Source organism: Penicillium atrosanguineum (genome assembly GCF_028827265.1).
Source record: "Penicillium atrosanguineum strain IBT 20685 chromosome Unknown utg000001l_segment0_segment0, whole genome shotgun sequence".
Taxonomy (NCBI): domain Eukaryota; kingdom Fungi; phylum Ascomycota; class Eurotiomycetes; order Eurotiales; family Aspergillaceae; genus Penicillium; species Penicillium atrosanguineum.
This window is the reverse complement of record NW_026623133.1, coordinates 4,142,090-4,162,339: the sequence shown is the minus strand read 5'-3', so window position 1 is coordinate 4,162,339 and position 20,250 is coordinate 4,142,090. Positions and strand designations below refer to the sequence as shown.

The window sequence follows — 20,250 nt, the reverse complement described above, 5'->3', positions numbered from 1 at the left end:
GGCGGAGGATATGCCCTGAGCAATACACGTTGGTTCATAATTTACTTCATATGATAGCTAGGCTCGAGTTTACCTCGGTACCAGATCCGAGAAATGGGCCAGCTTCTTGTTTTCTGTTTCTTTCAAATTTGTCTCTTCGGATAAAGGCCGCGAGAAACCTCATTTATACGAATGATGTTACCTTATCCAGCCAAGCAAAGATGATAAATGGCCACTTGGAAAGACCCCGAATCAATGAGAAATGTCCCATTGGGAACCAGGACCTCCTCTTCGCCATCTTCCAGCAGATTGGCCATGTAGACTTTGCTGACCTCCCATACAGTCTCGACTATCCCCTGGGCCGGCCTCTAAGAGAGTCGTAGATGCGAGATGTGGCACTTCGCCCTTTCCGACCTGGAAACACTCCGGTACTGATATCTTCGTCGCCTTCGCCGCGCTTGACGGTAATCAGAACGAGGGGTTCATCACCCTTTAGCCTAGCAGGAAACTTTGCAATAAAAGGTCTCGCGGCTTTGGCCATCATGAGCTTCGTAAAATGGTTGAGATTGTACGTTGCGCGAACCGTTCCATGGTCCATTTCGCCGGGATGAGGCAGGATGGCCCATCGGATTTTGTGTCTGTCCATATCGTTGGTATAATCTGGTGCCTTTGGAGGTCGTAGAAGAGGCAATCGCCTCCCTCACCATAGCAAACTCATTTTTGTTGTCGTTGAGAATGGAGACACCATAAATGTGACTTCAATAATTTCTGCAAGATGATCCTTCATCTATTGGATCCCACTTAGTATGTCTAGGGTATTTGATCCGTCGACTCTAAGTAGTGAAATGGGGATGGCTCGATGGCAGTCTGTCTCTGCAGCCTGGGCAACACTAACGAGGAGGACATACACAGCCACTCCCAGGCTCTGCATGAGGCGGGCGGAGGTTGCTCTGAATGAGGTACTGCGTACTACCCTTAATGCTGTAACATGAATCAAGGAATGTGGTGAAAACTGTAGTGAATTGGGTAGATGCCTGTTCTATCTCTCTATCCATTAAGAAAATATTGCATACGCTGGAGGTATTCATGACACCTCAAGCCGCAACTGCATCTATTCTGTCACGCGTTCCACCACTACACTAGTTAGACAGTGACACCCATCCTTTTGAATTCTACAGATAGACCCATAAACTACTTCATCCCCACACTGGAGGCGCAGCTGTCATTTAAAGAACATGTTCTGAAAAGGACGTGGCTGAAAATCTGATCCGGTGTTTGCTAGATCGATAGATTGGATCGATTTGTAAACATGATGGATTGCAGACTTCTGGAAAGAAATATAATGAATATTGCTTAGATCGGCTCTGCCAAGGTCGCCGACTCCCCAATATCAATATGTAGAGAAACCGTGAAAGCTGGATACCTGAAGTCTAGAGGAAGTGTATATATGGAAAAAATGACCCTGGACACCCAAAATAAATAAAGAACAGACTATATGATGGGAATTGTCAGGATAAGGAAAACTACCAAATATCCGGATCACCTCAAGTGCTTCTTACCTCTCATAACCGGCTCAGTATAATGGGACGAGTCCGCTAGTTACAATTTCTAGATATCTATGATATTTTGATCAAGTGAATTTTAGCATCAAAGTAAGCCCGGCCTATTCCAGGTTCATGAGAATTTCATATATTTTTCTGTGAATATTATACATGATAACGAAAATCTGCAGTTTGGACGCAAATGAGCAGTGATTTTCGTCAGACCATGCCGCTAGACCAAGAATACCAGTAAATTTTCATTGCTGTCTAAGCGGACAGCCATAATCTCGCATTGCAGAACTTGAAAAGATCTGCATGTGAAATGACTGGCACTAACCGCATTTGGCACTCCAAGTGCGTGCACTATATGGTTCCGAGGTCGGTTAATGCCCTTAGAACCGTAATGAGATGACGGCGATCTCGCCCCACAAACGATTCCACAATGACTTTTCTCCCTTTCTGAAGTGGAACACAGAAAGCCTCGTAGGGCTCGTCGGCACTTCGGGTGGTTAGCCGGAACCTTTAGAGATCCACTTGATTCTTTGCTTTTGATGAATTGCTAGTGCATGGGGACATAGGTCTATTGACCGAGGAATATAGAGACTTGGCGGCAAGAGTTTCCCAAGGTGGTGTCGAGGGGTTTGAGCTGCGATCAGGGGCTTTTGCAACGGAACTGAACAGGGAACTTATGCCCAGGAAGTGATAAGATCTTCAGTGGCGTAGGTCGGCCATGCTCTGGACCCAGTGATCAACCATGATCCACTTGACATTCCGCCCCTTGGAAAAAAAACATCTTCAGTGGACCCATGTCCAAGGGAAGAATTTTGGCGGTGTGTGCTCAGGGGTTGATAGACCACCAAACACGCCAAGCCGCCTCGCGTCCACACGTGCGGACAGCTTCCAGCCTGCAAAGCTCGAGAAAATGGGCATTTTTGCTACTCCTGAATTTGGTTCTGCCCAGATTGACTCCATTAGAGTGGATATTCTCCCCACTGAACTAAAAATACACAAATTGATTTTTGATCTGTTATTGCAGGTATTTCTTATACCAAATAATCGGGACTAGCTAGACCCCCGGATCTCCAAAATATATTAACACCTTGTAATATACAATCTAATGTGCCCTAAATGCATTCTGTGTCCCACTCTCTGGGGTAGTCGCAAATTTATCTGATCCACAACGACCGCTTAACTCAATCCCCAACGAAGGGTTGTTTGAACGCAGGAGCATGCTCAAGATCAAAGCGAATCTGCAGATGACTAGTATCTTACCAAGTAACAATTTAGGAAATATAAAGAGTCCCTCGCTTGAACGCCCCTGAATCCAACCGCCCCACCACTCGGCCTAGCTTGCTGCCAAGCAATCCTCTATATTCGTGCGAGCCATCTTTCCATATATGTGGACTTGAGTCTGGCCAACTGGGTCTGTTCTTTGGAGAGTATAGCTCGGTCACAACAAACCTTCTAGTGTCCTCATTGAGGATGTACGCTATCTATGATAGTTCGGGCACAAAAGGGGTCGCTTTTTGAATACATGTTCAATAAAAACAGCACCTTATGTTACTATGCCTTCCTAGTATTTTTTCCCTGTCTCAGTCGGATCTGTACCCGGAGTTCATTCTGCTGCAATGACCGTAAATATACTGTTTGGGAGTTGCTTTATTCCAACATTTCTAGCTTCAGACTGAATCATTTTCGGGACTACTACCAATTTAGTACGAAGTCGGCCTCGCCTCCCCCGAGATTCTAGGTTTCAAGTGTGCGTCGTTGCGCCACTGGTTGCCATGCCCCAAGACCTCTAAATCTCAGCCTGCAAAGTTGAAGTAGACATTTCCATCCACTTCTTCTTGACGGCTGTTCTTCAACAAATTCCTCTAATGGCTGGTTTGTATAATCATAAATCCCGTACTTTGCGGCCAGATGAGATGTCATTGTCCCTGGGTAGAGCCGTTTACCTTGCAAGTCTTCTTCTAACGTCCAGATTTAAGGTATGGTTAGGCTGGCAACGGCAAGTAAAAGGGCTGAGAGAGAAAATGAAATTGTAAAGATAAAACGCAGAACGTTAACGACATGTATACTTGAATTTCCTTCCAATTTACTCGAAACAATCAATAAAACTGGCGAGACAGCAGACAGGGAATTGGACAGAAGTAGAGAAAGAAACCTCAAGTACTTGGAAGAGAAGTAATTTCCTTTCATGAATGGCCGTCAGTTTAGAGGAAAGTGATCCCATCTTTGGTAAATGGAAGTGAGGTTTCAGATGGTTGGCTAGGAGTAGGCAATGCCCTTTGCCGCTTACTCTATGCGGCAAGACTAGAGCTTTCTTTGTTATTTTGTCTACATGAATCTTTGAGTTCCCAATTTGAAATTAGCCATTCGGAATACGCAGGTTGTCAAGATTATAGGGCCTCGAAAGCCGGACCTAATCCTCGAATGGCATTTTCTTCCAGTAACCGTGAGTACCCATCCTGCGCAGTCTGAGAAAATTTGTGATATTTGGTCTTGGAAGTCTTTGCATTAACAGAACTGGGCACTAAAACGGCACAGCTCCATTAACGGTAAGCCACAAGCCCTTGGCATCCTGTTAACGCGAAGTGAACGCCAGCATGAGTAATCTTTCACCAGTGGAGTCTTTGGCTTGGCGAATCTTAAATTCAAAGATTCTTATGCTTTCTTCCAGCATAGTGTGCTCTGATGAAACGTCCGTGCTTTCATTCTCGGCTTCTCAAAAATTGGCATTTGGTTTCCAAAGCCCTTTTTTTCGAGGTTTCATGCCAAGCAATGACAAGGCTTATTAACGTATACGCTGGTTTCGGCATTCGACCGCCGTAAAGTATAATGATGGAATGAGGCCCACTTCGAACGGGACTATGACACCGTTCTTGCCGTCTCTCGAGGAGGTGGAAATTGCAGTTGGAGCATGTCGAACAATTCTCTCAAAGGCGTGGATGTGAATGTCCAAAGAGCTTTGGAATAGAGCGAAGTCTGTTGAAACAAGGATGGAAAATGTCGCACGGAACATAAGAAGGATTGCACGCGAGGCCAATTAATCACTCAAAAGATCACGCTCATTTACTCCAATCTAGCTTCGCCCACCATATATACCATGTCAATCAGACAGCTCATGACCCATCCGCCTTTGAGTTTTGCACGGCTCTTCCCTTCTCATATCTAAAGGTTGCCCTCGTCGATAGATGAACGATTTGAAATTAAATCTTTAAACTTTCATCATAAGTGCTCAATGAAGACGAACAAAACGCAGCTTAGGAGTATAATAGACTGTTGGCTCGACCGTTTTGTACTTGAATTCTAACGCCCGAGACTGTATTATTTAAAAGGTTCACTGCTTGTCGACGACAGTGTTCTTTTTATAAAGGCCTTGACCCAAGATCAACAGATAGGCTTCGGATGTATTGGAGTTTGCATGTAGAGAGAGTATGGATATGGCAGCATTCCGGACAAGAGAATCTGACCAGCTTAGCTGGGGGACAATTCACGACCAGAGATGTCTGTCAATAGCACCGGCAAGTTCTCTTGCTCCTAAATTTGGAAAAAAGTGGAGGGAACTGAGCTTATCATTGTCTGCGCCGTTATTCGGTAAAGCTCTGGCGATAATTGCCGCCGATGACGCTAAAGAGAAGCCTGGGCGGCTGGCTGGTCCGTATGTCCTTATAACCATTGCAATACCGCCCCGTACGAACACCTGTTGCAGTGGGGCTCCGCTTCGTTACAAGCAACCCGACGAATTCTGGGCCATTTTAGCGAGGTGGGTGGAAATAGGATGTGCGCTTTCGGTATCTTCTCCTTTCTTGCACGTTCCACATTCGAACTTCGAGTTTGCGCCGCAACGCGCCCTCAGGTGGACCTGTCGGATGAGAGATGTCACCCCTGGCGTAGAAAAGTTGGTTCATCGAAGTTGGGGTCCTGAATGGGTAGACTTGACGATAAAATCGCAATTCTCGTAGCGGTCAAAGCGCACGGGCACGTGCGAATTGACTGAAATAGAAGAGTCCCACAATACCCACAATGTCAAATCACAGATTTTTACTCTGACAGTTGACAGTTCGTCTAAATTTCTGCATTTCTGCAGCCCTGTTTGTTGCCGTTATAATCTCACGAAATTCTAGGTCAAATTAGTGGTTGAAAAGAAAATGGAGGACGGTCCTAGTATAAAGCAATGCACAGCTCTACCGACACATTGCCAGACACCCCAAACATTAGTGCCCAATGGTCGACGAATGGAATCAAGTTTATCAATACATCCAGACCCCTGGAAGGACTTGCAGCAATCCTGGTCAAGAAAATCCCGGAGTCTCGGCAAGCGGGCCAGCTTACCCACTAAGGATCCCTGTCCCGTGTCTGATAGACTTTGCAGAACCGGTCGAAACGCGCTAGGCTGAACGGCTGGCGTTAGGTTGATGCTAAAAAATTTGCCCCGCGACCAGCCTAGTCCACGTAGGCGAAAACGCCGACGCTACTGTGTTGCAGAGCGGGCTGCAAGTTCCCGGTACTCCGAGTTCACCACAATGTGGCTTCTCGCTAATATGATCACAACGGTGATCTCTTGTGCGGCTCGCCCCGTTTACTTTCAGGTCCTAGCTCTGCCCATCTTTGCCATTTGCTAGTGACGAGCGTTACTGTGTCGCCTCTAGCGCACTGCAATTACCCCTGACGCGCCGGCTGTTCTCCATCTCCACTTTGGCCACGTTCCAGATTTTCCCGGATTTAAAGCGGTGCCAAATCCTTCTGCTACATGCCACTCTAACCCTCAGGATGAGTAGCGATGAGGATCACCAGAACGCAGCGATTAAGGTGGTGGCGGGCCTTTTCATGTCGATAGCATGTGTGGCCGTCATACTCCGATGTTATGTCCGCGGCTGGGTGGTGAAGGCGTTTGGCTGGGATGACGGCGCCATGGTGGTGGCTATGGTAGGGTCCCCCTTCTGGCCGCTTGTACTTGTGTTGTGCTAACTTTGAGATAGGCCTTTTATGTGATGTTCTCCGCGTCTATGATAGGAGCTGGGGTACATGGCAATGGGCGACACTGGTATAGTCTTGAGCCAGAGGAGCGTGTCATCGCCATGAAAGTACGCAGAACTCTCTGAATCTTCCTACGATCACTACTAATTCATCTTAAATTAGTACTGGTGGCTCTGTGAAATCGGGTTCTGCTTCGCATCTATTTTCTGCAAGATTTCAATTTGCATTTTCCTGATGCGAATCTGTATCAAAAAGATCCACCTATGGACTCTCTATACCGTCATGGCTGCGACAGTCTTTGCTGGTCTGGTGTTTATGTTCCTCATGCTATTTCAATGCAAGCCATTGGCCTTCTTCTGGTTACGCATGGCCCATCACCCTGTTGTGAACATCGAAGGCGAAGGGTCCTGTATCAACATGGAAATCATTGTCATCATGACATACATTTACAGTGCTTTTGCCGCAGCATGCGACTTCACTGTGGGTATTCTACCAATATTTGTTGTGCGCAAACTGCACATGAAGCGACAGACAAAGATGGCAGTGGTCGGAATCTTGAGCATGGCTTGCATGTACGTGATTGTCCAGGTGTAGTTCATCTAAGATTGGGGATATACAGCTAACATCGATTGCAGTGCATCTTCCGCTGTTATCGTACGTATTCCTTTTGTTGAAACTTTCAATAATTTGGACGACTTTTTATGTATGTTCCCTCCCTACTCCTTCCAACTGAAATCATCTACCTCGAAAATGCTGACCTCCCGAAGATGCGACTGTTCAAATTGCCTATTGGTCGAACCTCGAGTGCGGTCTCGGTATTACTGCTGGCTGTCTCGCTACTCTTCGTCCCCTTCTTCGCCAATTGTTCGGATCACACGTAGATCCATCATATTCTGCTGGATTCCCCAAAGAATCTTACGGGCGATATAATCCTGCTAGTGGGCAACGACCGGTGCCTTTGGGATCGATGAACGGAACTAATCGGAGCGAGTTGAGACCCGATAAACTGGCTGTTATGGTGACAAACATCGAAAGCCAGAGAGACTTGGAAAGATCGTGGCCCGGGTCATCCAGCCCCAGCAGTAGTGAGGAACGCTTGACCATACAGCATCCTCCACTTCCAGGGAAAATAGAAGTCGGTGTCCATCAGACGTTCGAGGTTACGCGAACGGCGGCGGATGGCGATGATTTAAATCTCTCTCAGTGGATCGCGACAGAGCATGTATAAAATAGTCATTAAATACTATAGAATTTTAATTAATGATCTTACACAAGTGATTTCCCTGCTCTGCATAGGTAGATTACGAAGTTTTTGCGCGTGGTTTGTCTGATTCATAGCTTAAGCCCGAACTCTCAGGAATGTTAATCGCCGAAGAATCATATGAAGCTTCAGTGGGGATACCGCCATACTGTTGAACTATCAGCCGACGGCACCGGGCGTTTGGTCTCAATGCCTCTGCAGTTTGTTTCAAAGACCACTTACCCAGAGGCAGTAAAGCCAATCAGACTTCTTGCTCAATGCCGGTCTGCTGGTTGGAACAAAGCTCTATTTCAGGGAGAGCTGAATACATCTTCTCTTTATTTCAACACGGAGTTAATCAATAGCTGTCCAGCTGAATGGCCCGGGAGTGGCCTATCAAGACTGTGATGTGGGAAAGGGCAATGTCATTTTTTTCGGGAGTTGAAAGACTCAAGCAAGGCCCTGAATGGAAGATCCAAGAGCATATCGCCTGAGCCTTCAGATCTATGTCTAAATTCTTTAAAAATCCAAATTGCAATGGCTCTAGTTCCGACGCATCTCAAGCCTAGAAAGCCTGAGACTTATCGAAGCATAAAAGTGGGTGTTGCAGACTGCGATAGCGGAGCGGATGGGAATAACGTCAAAAATGGTCTAAAGTGTGGGAAAAGGACTTCAAGGGCTTTTCTGGAACTAGCAAAACTTGGATCACAATTTTAGGGTCGCTACCAAATACATTACCAAAAATTACAACGGGGGCTCCTCCGGATACACCCTAGCAATATTATTGGAGTGAATATTTTTCCACCTACCTGGGCAGCGATTATATGTACTCTGTTTCAATGTTTCCCTCGACTTTATTGATGTGTGCCTCATCTACCATTAACAAACATAGTACATATTGAAGCTTTCAATAGCCCTTTTGTTCACTTGCCACTGTGGTTTCTATCCCTGTAAATCGACCTAAATTCCTGTTGCTAAGATTTTGAATCCTCCCTCTGTCTTTTCAGGTAATTGCATATCGATCGGCTGTCACCTATTTTGAAATATACTCAAAATAGTCTCAACTACCATGGTGAAAGTGTCGGGGTGGTGTAGGTTCCAGAAGCAGAGCCTCCCTGGCACTGGGATGGCACTTTGTTAGCTTTGGAGGCTCCCCAGCTGGGAGGAACAATTTCACTTCTGCGCGCTGCTGCAGTGAGAAAAGCAGCGTAGGACCAAGTGAGATCGCCGGCCGAGAGTGCCGTCCCAGTGTCCCGACTGAATTGCTCTGCCAGAGATCCATTGTTGGGCGTGTATTGTTGAACGATAGAGTAGAATCCATCCGCGTAGGTCTTGACAGCGCTTGTAATAGATGAGTATGTCGACGAAGAGCTAGAGTAGTTTCCGAGTGTAGCGGAGGGGACAAGGTCCTGGAAGAATGGAAGACTGGTCTGGGTGATGGCTAGCGACCCCTGTTTCTTCCACTGATAGAGAGCATCGTACAATTGTTCAGCTGCAGCAAGCGTTGTAAGGTACCTAGAGCAAGAGTTAGTCACATATCAAGTATACAGTAAGGGAATTAGGCATACCAGGGGTTACCACCTTGGTAAGTATCCTCAGGGTAGCGTCCAACAGCAACGGCCTGGCCGGTGGGTTTACCGCTGTTAACACCGTAGATGGCCCGGAAGGAATCGACGTATAGCTTGTGATTAGAAAGTGCACGAGCAGAGCAAGGCTGGAATGTCGTGTCATCACAAGAAGAATTCGGGTCGAATGTCTGAATGGAGCTAAGCACTGAATTGGCATCTAACCCGGAGCGGTTATCACTAGGCAAATTGGAGATCGCGGATGTACCGTTCCAGAAGCCCTGAAGGAAACACAGGATTTGTGGGGCCTGTGAGTCACAAATATCGCATGACTGTCCGAGAGTTGTGGCAAAGGCACTTCCCTCAACTAAGGCACGGTGCTGAGCGGCGACCGTGAAGAATGAGGACCCATCGACCTCCTCCCATAGATCAAAGCCAGTCTGGTTCCAATATTGCGCGACATAATTCAAGTCATTTTGAACAATCGGCCAGATGTTTGTTTTTGCTACTGACTGTTTCCCAGCGCCGACCAAATAGTTGCCATACGCAATGAGAGCCGAGGCACGTAGAGCAGGGCCGTCGCGTTGAGGACGTCCCCAGTCTCCAGTAAATGCTGTCAGATCAACATTGAACTTAGGCTCCCCAAGGCCTGCTCCATCAGATAGACCACCCGACGGGCTCGAGATGGTCTGCACCGTGGCCTGGGCTGTGATGTACTGTTGAATGACGTTTTCTAAAGAGGTGTCTCCAGCCATAAAGCCTTCAACTACCATAGCCAGCGTCAGAGCCGCATCGCGTGTCCATGTATAGAAATCTATTCCCAGTTAGCTTGAAGGTGATAGGGAATGGGATTTTGGAAAAGAAAAACACACAGTCGGGATTCGACTTGGATGGGGATGCCACAACAACGCCAGAGGAGGCACCCGCCACACTACTCCCATTCGCACCGATGTTGTTCAACACCCCCTGAAGGGCAACTGTGGATTCTGACTGGATGAAGCTTTCAAGACTGGATTGACGACGAGAAGGGTGAACGACGGATGATGTCACTGCTGGCAGTAGCGACGCTAGCAATGCAAGGGTCCAAGTGTTGTGGCCTAACATGATGAAGTGGAAGTTCTATGACAAGACTCTTAAACCCCTGAGATCATTTTATCTTATATATTCTCCAGAACTGAGTAACCTCACAATCGCAGACTGGATCATGCCCCAAGGGGAATGAAGAAGTGAAACAGGTGCTTTCTGTGCATCTTATTGGACAGAGGCATGTCGATCATCAAGGATGTGGCTCATCGGTCGGAAATTAATCGATGAATAGTCGCTCCGAGTGGACTGGAGCAGACTAGAATCGAATTGGGAGACCATCATCCATTGGATCATAAGTAAATGAGCTTTGAGTGTAACCTCGGGGCAGCCGATGGTGAAGTGAACGAACGACCTACGCCGATCGAGGACCCGCCCCGATAAAACCCCGTGTCCGAGGTCGATCATTTGGGTCCCTTCTTCATGCAATCTGACACAAGTAAATTATTGAATCTAACATCGTGACCGAAGGAGGCTAATTCACTCCTACAGCGCTTGGCATCAGCCGGGGAAAACACGGAGGTCCGTGGCATTGCAATGTTTTGAAACAACATATAGTTTATTAGTCCGTGTTCGATCATCAAATAAGAGTTTAATGGTAGCCAACAGGGTAGTGAATCAGGTCTCTCAAAGTGCCATTCGGAATTATTCACCCTGTCCAGTTACTCCTGCATGCTGGACATGTGGCAGCATGAGCTGCTTCCAGCCACTGGTCGATGCAATGTTTGTGGAAGTTGACTCCACATCGTGCCTTGCACCAATCCAGCTCTGTCTCTTCACCTGCCGTTTCAACCATTTCATCGCATTCATCCTCTGTGTCCTCATCTTCATCCTCATTGTTTTCCCCTTGTAAAGTCTTCAAATCACACAGGCAAATTCCACACTCTCCCGCAACTTCCCGACGAATGACAGCAACAGAACGAGAGGCTCGAACAGGGGCCTGTCGAGCTGCAGCAGGATCGTATCGACTCGTGTCTTCATCGGAGATCCAAGCCACATTTGATACGGTCGCTGGCCTTGCACTTGACGGAGGAAGCAAACTCCCCTGGCGGTCAACGTGGAGTTGTACTGGCCGAGGTGTCGTGTTCGCTGGCCGATTGACTGATTCTGTCGTCTGTCTTGTCACTGAGCTATTACTGATGATGGCAGAATGAACATTTCTGGTATGTGAGCCGCGAACACTAATTGAAGCAACATCCGCGCTTGTGTGCCTAGCATCACGATCGCCGGCAGGGCTTGCATTAAATGTTGGCTCATCCAGAGCCGCCTCGAGGTGTCTGAGCTCTTCCATGGTGTCACGAAGCCTTCTGTAGAGAAGCGCAGTACGCTCCTCCATATTGCCGTGAGTAGTTCCCGGATAGGGACTTCTGGATGATCGACTGGTCTGCCGTTCAGCTCTTATCGAAGAGGCTGGCGTATCGAGGAACGAGCGAACTTTTCTTTGCCAGCGTCTTGCCAAGCCAGAAGCTTGACTTTGATGGAATCGTGTGCATAGAACATGAGGGGCCAAATCTTCCAGCAGTTCGTCGATGCAGCGACCGGCCCGAAGGTCTTTGGTGCCCTGGTGAAGAAGCGCCATTGCTGAACTGCGACCGCATGCGTTTGTGCGGGCGTGGCAGCGACGGCCCTGTGAGGGAGCGTAGCCGGCACACCATGGCTCTTTCTCTGGCTCGAGTTTGATGATCTCGAACAGAGACGGCAAGGCTGGACCTGCTACGAAGGAATGTCTCGATGGCATTTCAAGTCTATTGCAACCTTGAATGAAGGCTTGGTCGGGATTTGCTGCACTGTACAAACAATGTCTCCAATGAAAATGGGTTTATAGGCGTGAAAGAGGAGATCGACTGCTTCATATTTAAGTTAGGCCGTGCAAGGCACAGAGTTTTGGGAAACATCCCTGTAGGTTGCGGGAACTGCTTAGCCACAATATTGTGGCACGGCTCTTAAAAATAGAAATAATATCGCGCCAGGGCTGGTGAAATGAGAGGATATATGAGGACAGATACTAATCAAGATTGGTGGTCCCTGGGTAGCAGGCATGAGAAACAGACGGATTGGGGCTGTGCTTGCATTTGGGCTTGCGATAATGAGGGGTTGTTGGTTTTCCGTTGGTTCTCAGGGCCACTAACAGGCTCCTACTCTAGAAAAGCACAAGCTCGCTGCATGGGACTTTTGTTCTGCGAGAGATGCGTTACTAGCGCTAAATATTAGAGTGCTTTGTTTCTTTCTCATTGGCTGCTGATACCAAATTAGGTGGACACCTGCGTATGAAAACCATAGGAATGCGGACCGCCTTGGGGCCAAAACAGGGGACCACCCGGGTTCAATCAGAGACTGGCAACTCCATTACGTCAAAAATTATACGATTGGATGCCATTCCTTCTTTAAACCAGTCACTAACAGGCCCAATAGGTTGACCTGGGATGAAACCTCAACTGCATTATGACTCGCTCGTGCTAACGATCTCGAAAATAGCATATCTTCGTCGAGGATGAGTATTACGTGAACTTTACCTTGTTTCAATTACTGAAAGAGATGTGATTCCATTTAGATTCCCCTATCCCTACAGTTTATATGCAAAGACTCAAGCCGATATCATAGGACTTCCACAGATGCAGTGAATGATATGAAAATGAAAGAATCAAATCGCACCAGGGACCTAACCAGGTTAGTTCGAAGACTCAGCAGGGCAAACAAGAAATGAAGATGTGCTTAGCCTCCTAGGCATAAGTGCATGTATTGTTGAAGTTCAAATCTGAGAAAGCAGCAGACCACATCACGATTCTACGGAAGACACGAGTGCTGTTGCCGCCGTACTGGTGGACAATTTCTGCGAGAGCATTTAAGTTAAGAAGGTACTGAGAGCCGAGGTGGTGCCGTTATTGGCGTTGGGGGAAACAGGAAAGCCAGGGAAGATCTTCGCGTTGGAAAATGGCGTGTTAACCATTTTTAGGCCCACTGGTTGAAATTTGGGTTGGGCATAGCTTATACACCTTGACATTGATTGAAATTTCTGAAGCCATAGCTTGACATAAAAATAAGGTTACACTGGGATACTATAGGGCCGGTCAATAGCTTTACTGTATATTCATTTGCGTCATACGACGAAGTGAATGCATTGGCTAATCGCCGTGAGAAAAGGCTCTGGCCTTTGGCCAATCAGAAGGAGATTAATCTATCGTCCATGTGCGTGTTAAGCAATTCAAACCCCTCTTGATCCGGAATTCCAAGTTGGTTTGGAACGGATTGAAGCCAGATATGCATTTCTTGTACACGCTTTACGACAATTTTCGAGCTACTTTTAGAAATTTCGAGACGAAGAATATGCAAGGTTGTTTTCGGGTCAGCTTGGCAAGCTAGGTAGTGTATTTTAAGAGATTCCAGAATCAGTCAGTCCAGTTATTTGCTCGTTTACTCAGAGCTGACTATATTCAAGATCACCTAAATTTTCTCCCTGAATCTGTGAACCTTGGCATTATTCGTAGTGGTTTGTCAATAAGCCACACCAGTGATGCTAGAAATACCACGTAGAGTAGGCTCAATTGATATCAAAGGCATCTCGCTTTTTCGAATGCCTGGACCCGCTTTATCTCAATCAAGATGAGTGGCAGCATCGTGAGAGAAATGAAACCAAGATGAAAATACGCCCAGCCATATCCTAGGGTATGGGTCGCTTTCTCAATGACCGAGACCAGAATGGCTGCCAACGAGAAATGAACAATATTTGTCTATGGCGGACGTCAGTTGAACAGTTGAATAAATTTGAAGGATAAGGAATGAAGCTTACGCATGCGATAACGCCGGAGCTTTGCTTCTTCACAATGTCAATCATTAAAATCAATATCGCATTTAGGATAGAGATGGAGGTCCATCCCACTGAGAGGGTAAGCAAGGGGTCTTGCATATTATTTAGATCTAAGTATTTGAGACATTCAGCACTTACCTGCTATTTGAAGAACCAAAGGGCGAGCAATGGACAACTTCTTGTCCAGGCACCACCCCCAAGCGATAGAACACCCGACGAAAACAAGGAGTTGCAACGGCATCGACCGGAGACGGGCATTCTCAAGAGGAAAATCTTCCATACCTGTCGAATCATCTACCATCCACTGGTTTCTGTTGTTGAGGTATACCCTTTTGATTCTTGTGTAGTCATAGTCGAAGAATTTCCCAGTGAGAGTCGAGCCAAGAATCGTTCCAGCCCCAGTCGTCAATTAGCAGAACCCAATGGATGCCTCTGATAAAGATGGGTAAATTTCGGCGAATGAGGAAGAGATCGTGGCTGTGATGGTATAATTCACAACATAGATGATTACAGTGTAGATCAATTTCAAAGCAATGTCAGGATAGATTAAGAGACGAAATGGATTCAATGGCGCTTTTTCTTCTTTGATCCCTTCGAGTTGACAGTGCTGGGAAGTATATATCTGCTGGAAATGGACTTAAAAGACCCGCGAGGGCAACTATGTCGAGTGAGAGCCATTTTCTCCGTTTGATATATATATTGTATGGGGATTGGGAGAATAATGGAAGGGGTTTAATTGTCACGCTAGTCGTGGTCTCAGCGGTGATAGAATCATGCCGCTTCCCATTGCTACCAGGTGGCATGTCGGAGTGGTCGAATAGATGGCCGATTGGGTGGGTAGGACATCCAATGTTGAGCGCCGAGGCACTTCGTTCTTACTTTGTGAAACGACATCTTGTCCGAAAGAGGTCAACATGAAGACCGACCGCAATATTGCCGATAATACAGATGATTTCTGGGATGCGCCCTTATCAAGGAAAGATGGAGATAGTTTAGCCCCTAGGGAGATAAGAGATTACAAGGCCATATATGGTGACCCCGGGCAATCCTTGTCGATAGCGGCAACTTTTGACCCGCAATTTTGTGTAGTGCTTGATCATATGGAATCCGATCGCTCAAGCAGCAATGGAGCAGACCACGGAGGGCCCAGTGAAAAAATTTACAAGACACTCGAAAGCCTGCCGGCAATGTCGCCGACTCCGGACCAAGTGCGTGAATGATGGTCGTGCACCCTGCCAGTCGTGTCAGCAAAGCGGGCAGGAGTATGTATTCCTTCAACGAGGCCAGCCGGACAAAGATCGTGACTTCCGTCGCCCGAGGGTTTACACCTATATTGCCCGACGACAGAGTGGCCCTGTCACGGCTCTCGCTGCGTCGTCAACTGAGCTAGACTCCAGTTTCCAGACCAATGAATCCTTGGCACCGGCACCGGTACCGAGAGTGACAGAAACTCTTTCAAATTCTACCGTTTCTGAACCTCGGGACATTTTACCACCGTTCGAAGAGATGATTGAAGGCGTATACATCTTTACAACGTCCTTCTTTCAGCTCGGCTTTTTACCAAAAATGCTCTTATTTGAACGACTGCGAAAAGATCCCGATTCAGTCAGTAGATTTCTACTGTTCAGCATCCTGGGCATTTCAGCTCGATTCACCCCCTGTCTAGTCAACCGATATGGGGACGGCTCGAGCGCGACCGAGTTATTTCTCAGCCGTGCGGCTGCGCTAGTTCCCGGGCAGATGTATGTTCCGACCCTAGAAGCAACGCAAGGATTCTTCCTGTTGAGTATTGCAGAATGGGGTAAAGGCGACAAGCATCGGAGCTCGACGCACATGGGCATTGCGGTGACCATGGCTGGAAGTCTACGATTACACCGAGAAGAGACCTACCTTTTGCCCGATGATGCGACAGCAGAGCAATTTGTTCATGCGGAGGCAGCGAGGCGAACTTTCTGGATGCTTGAGAGCTACAACAATTTACTTTCTGGTCTCCGCTCTCCCGTTTCAATATCATATGGTGACATATCTGCCTTTTTACCTTGTACGGAGCACGAATTTGCATTTGGGAACTTGACCCAACCCCGTGTACCCCTGGCAGGAACATTGCCTGCTCTTAAAGATCCGTCACTTGCGCATTCTGTAACTCGATCCTTGTTCGCGACTTTGTTACAGACGCATAATCTATGGGGCCAAGTAGCGAGAGTTGTGGGTACTGATACAGGGCAAGATCTTCTCCACGAGGAAGTACGATTGAGCCGAGAGGAATATGCAAGGCTATTGACGGCACTGGATGACTTCGAACGAAATACCCCAGCTCATCATTCTTGGTCGATTTGGAACCTTCGGGGATTCAAAGCGAAAGGACTAGACCTGGCCTATCTATCCGCCGTGATGATGCTGAGGTTGAGTCATATTGTTTTACGCCGAAAATTTCTCCACGACAGGTCAAAATCCGAGACAGGCGATCGAAATTTGCAAACAAGACATTATGTAACCAGCCTAGGATCTGTTACAACAGATTTGTTTGAGAATATGATTCTTCTTCATGAACAAATTGACGCATTCTTCAACTTTCGCTCACCTGACCAGGGCTTCCCAGCCCTAATTGTGTTTTGCGTGTATGTATGCGGCTCTTTGGCAAACCATCTAAATCAGAACCCACACATCTGTCCAAGGAATTCGCCTAGGGCCGAGGAGATTCTCCGAAAATCTTTGGTGGGGCTGGGGGAGCTGCAGCATGCCTGGCCCCTTGCTCGGCGTTGGAACAAGGCACTATGTAGAGCTAGTGCAAAGGCGCCCGACCGGGTGACTGAGAAAACATTGATCGAGCTAGCTGGAAGCCCCCCACTGCATGGAGTATACACACCCGGCAATGAGTTACAACAGCCTTCACCTGGGGGTTTGCCTTGGCTTAATGATCCATTCCCGGCGGACGTGATGCTGATGGAGTTCGAGGCTTATCCTTGGAGCGATATATTTACGGGCACTATGAATCTCGATTTTACAACCTTGGGATAAGAACGGACATTATGACTTCTTCCCATATATCCCTTGCCATGTACCTGAGCTTTTCGACTCTGCTTGTAGACACCGAAGGGCTTCGTATTATTCAACAAAGTTGCAGTGCCGGTACTAATTCGCATTCATTCAATTCAGTACCTAACTACCTATAACTCCTTACCCCCATTTGAGATTCACCATTTTTTTCTAAGATTTTCCATGGCCTCTTCTTCCGAGACAACGTCTGCGTATTTTGCATCGAGGTCGAACAGGTTGGCATTCTGAATTTCAGCTGTGCGATCCCCACAAGCAGAACCGACGACCTTTTAAAATGTTAATTTCCATAGTTTTTCATTGGAAATTGAGCCGATGGAGGATCTGCGTACCATAGGTCTAAATCCGTGCTGCATTGCATCGAGCGTGGTCGCCCTCACGCAACCCGATGTACTCACTCCGCAGATAACAAGTGTATCAACATTGAGGGTCTGAGAAATCGTTAATTGGAAAGTTGAGACCAACTGGTTCCGTAGATAGTACGACATACCTGCAGTTCACTAGCCAATGTTGTACCAAAGAATGCACTCGCGTATTTTTTCACGACAACAGTGTCCTCGACAGCCGGTTCAAGGCCATCCATATAATTAGCCAGGCCCCTGGTATCACCCTTCAGCCAAACATCTAGGGGCTTTGCCTTGAGCCAGAACAACCCTGCGTCCGCCATGTCTGGTCTCAAATATTTCACCTCGCTCCAAGCTACGGGAACTTCCCCTTCTCTCGCAGCGGATAACAAATGTCTCATGGAGTCTGGAGCAGCTTCTGCAGCTTTGTTCCCTAAAAGAGAAAGAGGAGATCCCTCAGTCCAGTACGCCTTGCAGACGTCGATGATGAGCAATGCTGGTCTTTTACCCCATCCCATGCGATTTGAGAAGCCGGAACGGGCATAAGAAGTTGACGAAGCGTGTAGAAGATCAGAAGACATGGCTTCAAAGTTCACTTTGTAAAGTAAAATATCAAGAACTGGGCATACAAACACAGCCCGGATGCATGTTGGCAGACATCAAACTTGAAGCGGGGAAACAGCACACTATCTTGGCCGATAAGGCTGTTTGCCTGCCCCAGTCGCCTATCACATAGTTACCAGGACATTTCATTCCCCATCTTCATGTCAACTGTTCAAACCCAGTTTATAGTGGTCCGATTCATGACACTAAAAATTGACTGGGTGATATTGTATAACCAAGGGTAGATGTATCGAGTAGAAGACTCTGGTCTCTTTAGCTCATAAACAGCAGCTCCTTAATTCTATCTGATCGCGGAGTGATAACGCAGGGAAAGCTATCAGGAACACCACTAAGTCCATTTGAGAAAGTTACTCGCGGCTTGATCCTTCTGCCATTTTCATCAACAGGGCATCGTAGATCCATAGTTGCCAGCAAAGTCGCGACAACTATATAGACTCCAGCGAGAGCTAGATGTTGCCCGGGACAGACCCTCCGTCCAAATCCAAATGGCCCTTCAGGGACAGGCTCACCCTTTCCACCTTCGGTACGGGAAAGGTATCGGTCCGGATCAAAATCATCCGGCGATGAGTAAACGCCTTCATCCCGCGACATGGCCCAGGCATTAGCAAATACCACTGATCCGGCTGGGATATGGTAGCCACGATAGGTATCGTCGGCAAGGGAAGCATGAGGCACACCAAGGGGAGACAGCGGGGCCCAACGTGTCGTCTCCTGAATGATATTTTCCAGATACTTTAGCTGTGCACGATCCTCGAAATCAGGTAATCGAGTGATATCTCCATTTTCGTGTACTCCCACCACGCTGTCTATCTCCTTCTGCGCCTTGGCTTGAATTTTCGGGTGTGTCATGAGATTAAGAACGCACACAATCACGGTCGACCAAGTGGTGTTGCCACCCGCGATTGAAATGGCCCCAGCGGCACCTTTCAGGTCGGCAATGGTCACTTCATTCGGCTTACCAAGGTTCTCATTTGAAAGAAATCGGCCGAAGTGGTTCAGCATGAAAGAAGGTTGAGTAGCCTTGCCGGACCGAATAGACGCCTCGGTTGCATCCCAAGGTGCATCGTGCAGCTGTTGAATGCTGGGTTTTGTGCGGCGAGCATGAGCAAGCGGCTGAAACGCAGTTGATATTTTCTCGACGATGCTTGGAAGATGGCGCAACACAGGGAAAAAGTCGACGATCGACGCTCCCGGGACACCACCTTTCCCAGTGGCTTCTTCGACGTCAATGGCCATTTGGACATAGGGATCATTCTCTTGCTGAATATCGATCCCGAACCCAATGCGCAACACAACGGCAGTGGAAAATTGTCGTAAGAGCACTTCCCAATCTTGCGGCTTGTAAAAAATGGCTTTGACAGCCCGTCGGGCTTCCTCTTGTTGGATGGGTCGATACGGCTTACAGGCCGATTGGGTGAATGATTGCTGAAGGAGCTTCCGATGGAGCTTGAATCGAGGAGACCACCGAAGAAAAGTAAGGGTGACGCCCCATCCCATCACTTCGAAAAGAACGAAGCGCGGGCGATCGGCATAATTCGCGCCTTTCTTGTCTATCAGGTCGCGGGCTGCTTCAACGCTGTTGATGACAATCATGGGGCGACCGAGAACATTGAAATAGAGGAGATCGGAACTGTACTGTTTGCCCCATTTGACGAACTGCTGTTCTGGGTGATCTTTGGGAATGACTTGTAAATGACCCCAGATTGGATTTCCCGGGGGTCCGGGGGGCAAAGGCAGACGTTTCCTTAGATTATTGGCGTGCTTACTGTATAGCACCCCGATCATGACAACCAGGAGGGCAAGGCCAACAAGGGTCGGCGATGGGAATGTCGGGAGGTCCATGGCCATTGTCTGATGGAAAGAGACCGTACAATAGGTGCATGCGAATTTCAAATGCCTTTTGAAGGCTGGAGATGCCCGGGGCAAGGGAGCTCTGATGATTGGTGCGTATCCAGCTCAGCTGCGGCTGCACTTCACTGCATTCGAAACCAGAGACCCCTCACCTACCTTGAAGGCGGCAGGATAGAGAGATCGA

At 47.6% G+C, this 20,250-nt stretch overlaps 7 protein-coding genes across 7 annotated transcripts; 2 read left to right on the top strand and 5 right to left on the bottom strand.

Annotated features, from left to right (window-relative positions):
• Positions 1 to 182: 182 nt before the first annotated feature.
• Positions 183 to 625, bottom strand: N7443_001620 (uncharacterized protein; the record flags this gene model as incomplete). Its single annotated transcript, XM_056881676.1, has 2 exons — positions 183 to 347; positions 404 to 625. 2 exons carry the CDS (start codon positions 623 to 625, stop codon positions 183 to 185), a joined length of 387 nt encoding a protein of 128 aa, XP_056746914.1.
• A 5,668-nt stretch (positions 626 to 6,293) lies between these two features.
• N7443_001619 (uncharacterized protein) lies at positions 6,294 to 7,728 on the top strand (the record flags this gene model as incomplete). The annotated part of the gene is made up of 5 exons (XM_056881675.1): positions 6,294 to 6,449; positions 6,503 to 6,607; positions 6,663 to 7,072; positions 7,136 to 7,203; positions 7,268 to 7,728. The coding sequence occupies 5 exons, from the start codon at positions 6,294 to 6,296 to the stop codon at positions 7,726 to 7,728; spliced, it is 1,200 nt and encodes a 399-aa protein (XP_056746913.1).
• A 1,076-nt stretch (positions 7,729 to 8,804) lies between these two features.
• N7443_001618 (glycoside hydrolase family 15 protein) lies at positions 8,805 to 10,409 on the bottom strand (the record flags this gene model as incomplete). The annotated part of the gene is made up of 3 exons (XM_056881674.1): positions 8,805 to 9,255; positions 9,309 to 10,119; positions 10,178 to 10,409. The coding sequence occupies 3 exons, from the start codon at positions 10,407 to 10,409 to the stop codon at positions 8,805 to 8,807; spliced, it is 1,494 nt and encodes a 497-aa protein (XP_056746912.1).
• A 628-nt stretch (positions 10,410 to 11,037) lies between these two features.
• On the bottom strand, positions 11,038 to 12,126 carry N7443_001617 (uncharacterized protein; the record flags this gene model as incomplete). The annotated part of the gene is made up of 1 exon (XM_056881673.1): positions 11,038 to 12,126. The coding sequence occupies one exon, from the start codon at positions 12,124 to 12,126 to the stop codon at positions 11,038 to 11,040; it is 1,089 nt and encodes a 362-aa protein (XP_056746911.1).
• A 2,981-nt stretch (positions 12,127 to 15,107) lies between these two features.
• On the top strand, positions 15,108 to 17,211 carry N7443_001616 (fungal specific transcription factor domain-containing protein; the record flags this gene model as incomplete). Its single annotated transcript, XM_056881672.1, has 3 exons — positions 15,108 to 15,401; positions 15,454 to 16,811; positions 16,869 to 17,211. 3 exons carry the CDS (start codon positions 15,108 to 15,110, stop codon positions 17,209 to 17,211), a joined length of 1,995 nt encoding a protein of 664 aa, XP_056746910.1.
• Positions 17,212 to 17,387: 176 nt separating this feature from the next.
• N7443_001615 (beta-lactamase-like protein) lies at positions 17,388 to 18,172 on the bottom strand (the record flags this gene model as incomplete). The annotated part of the gene is made up of 3 exons (XM_056881671.1): positions 17,388 to 17,516; positions 17,580 to 17,678; positions 17,738 to 18,172. 3 exons carry the CDS (start codon positions 18,170 to 18,172, stop codon positions 17,388 to 17,390), a joined length of 663 nt encoding a protein of 220 aa, XP_056746909.1.
• A 295-nt stretch (positions 18,173 to 18,467) lies between these two features.
• N7443_001614 (cytochrome P450) lies at positions 18,468 to 20,063 on the bottom strand (the record flags this gene model as incomplete). The annotated part of the gene is made up of 1 exon (XM_056881670.1): positions 18,468 to 20,063. One exon carries the CDS (start codon positions 20,061 to 20,063, stop codon positions 18,468 to 18,470), a length of 1,596 nt encoding a protein of 531 aa, XP_056746908.1.
• Between the last annotated feature and the right edge of the window lie 187 nt (positions 20,064 to 20,250).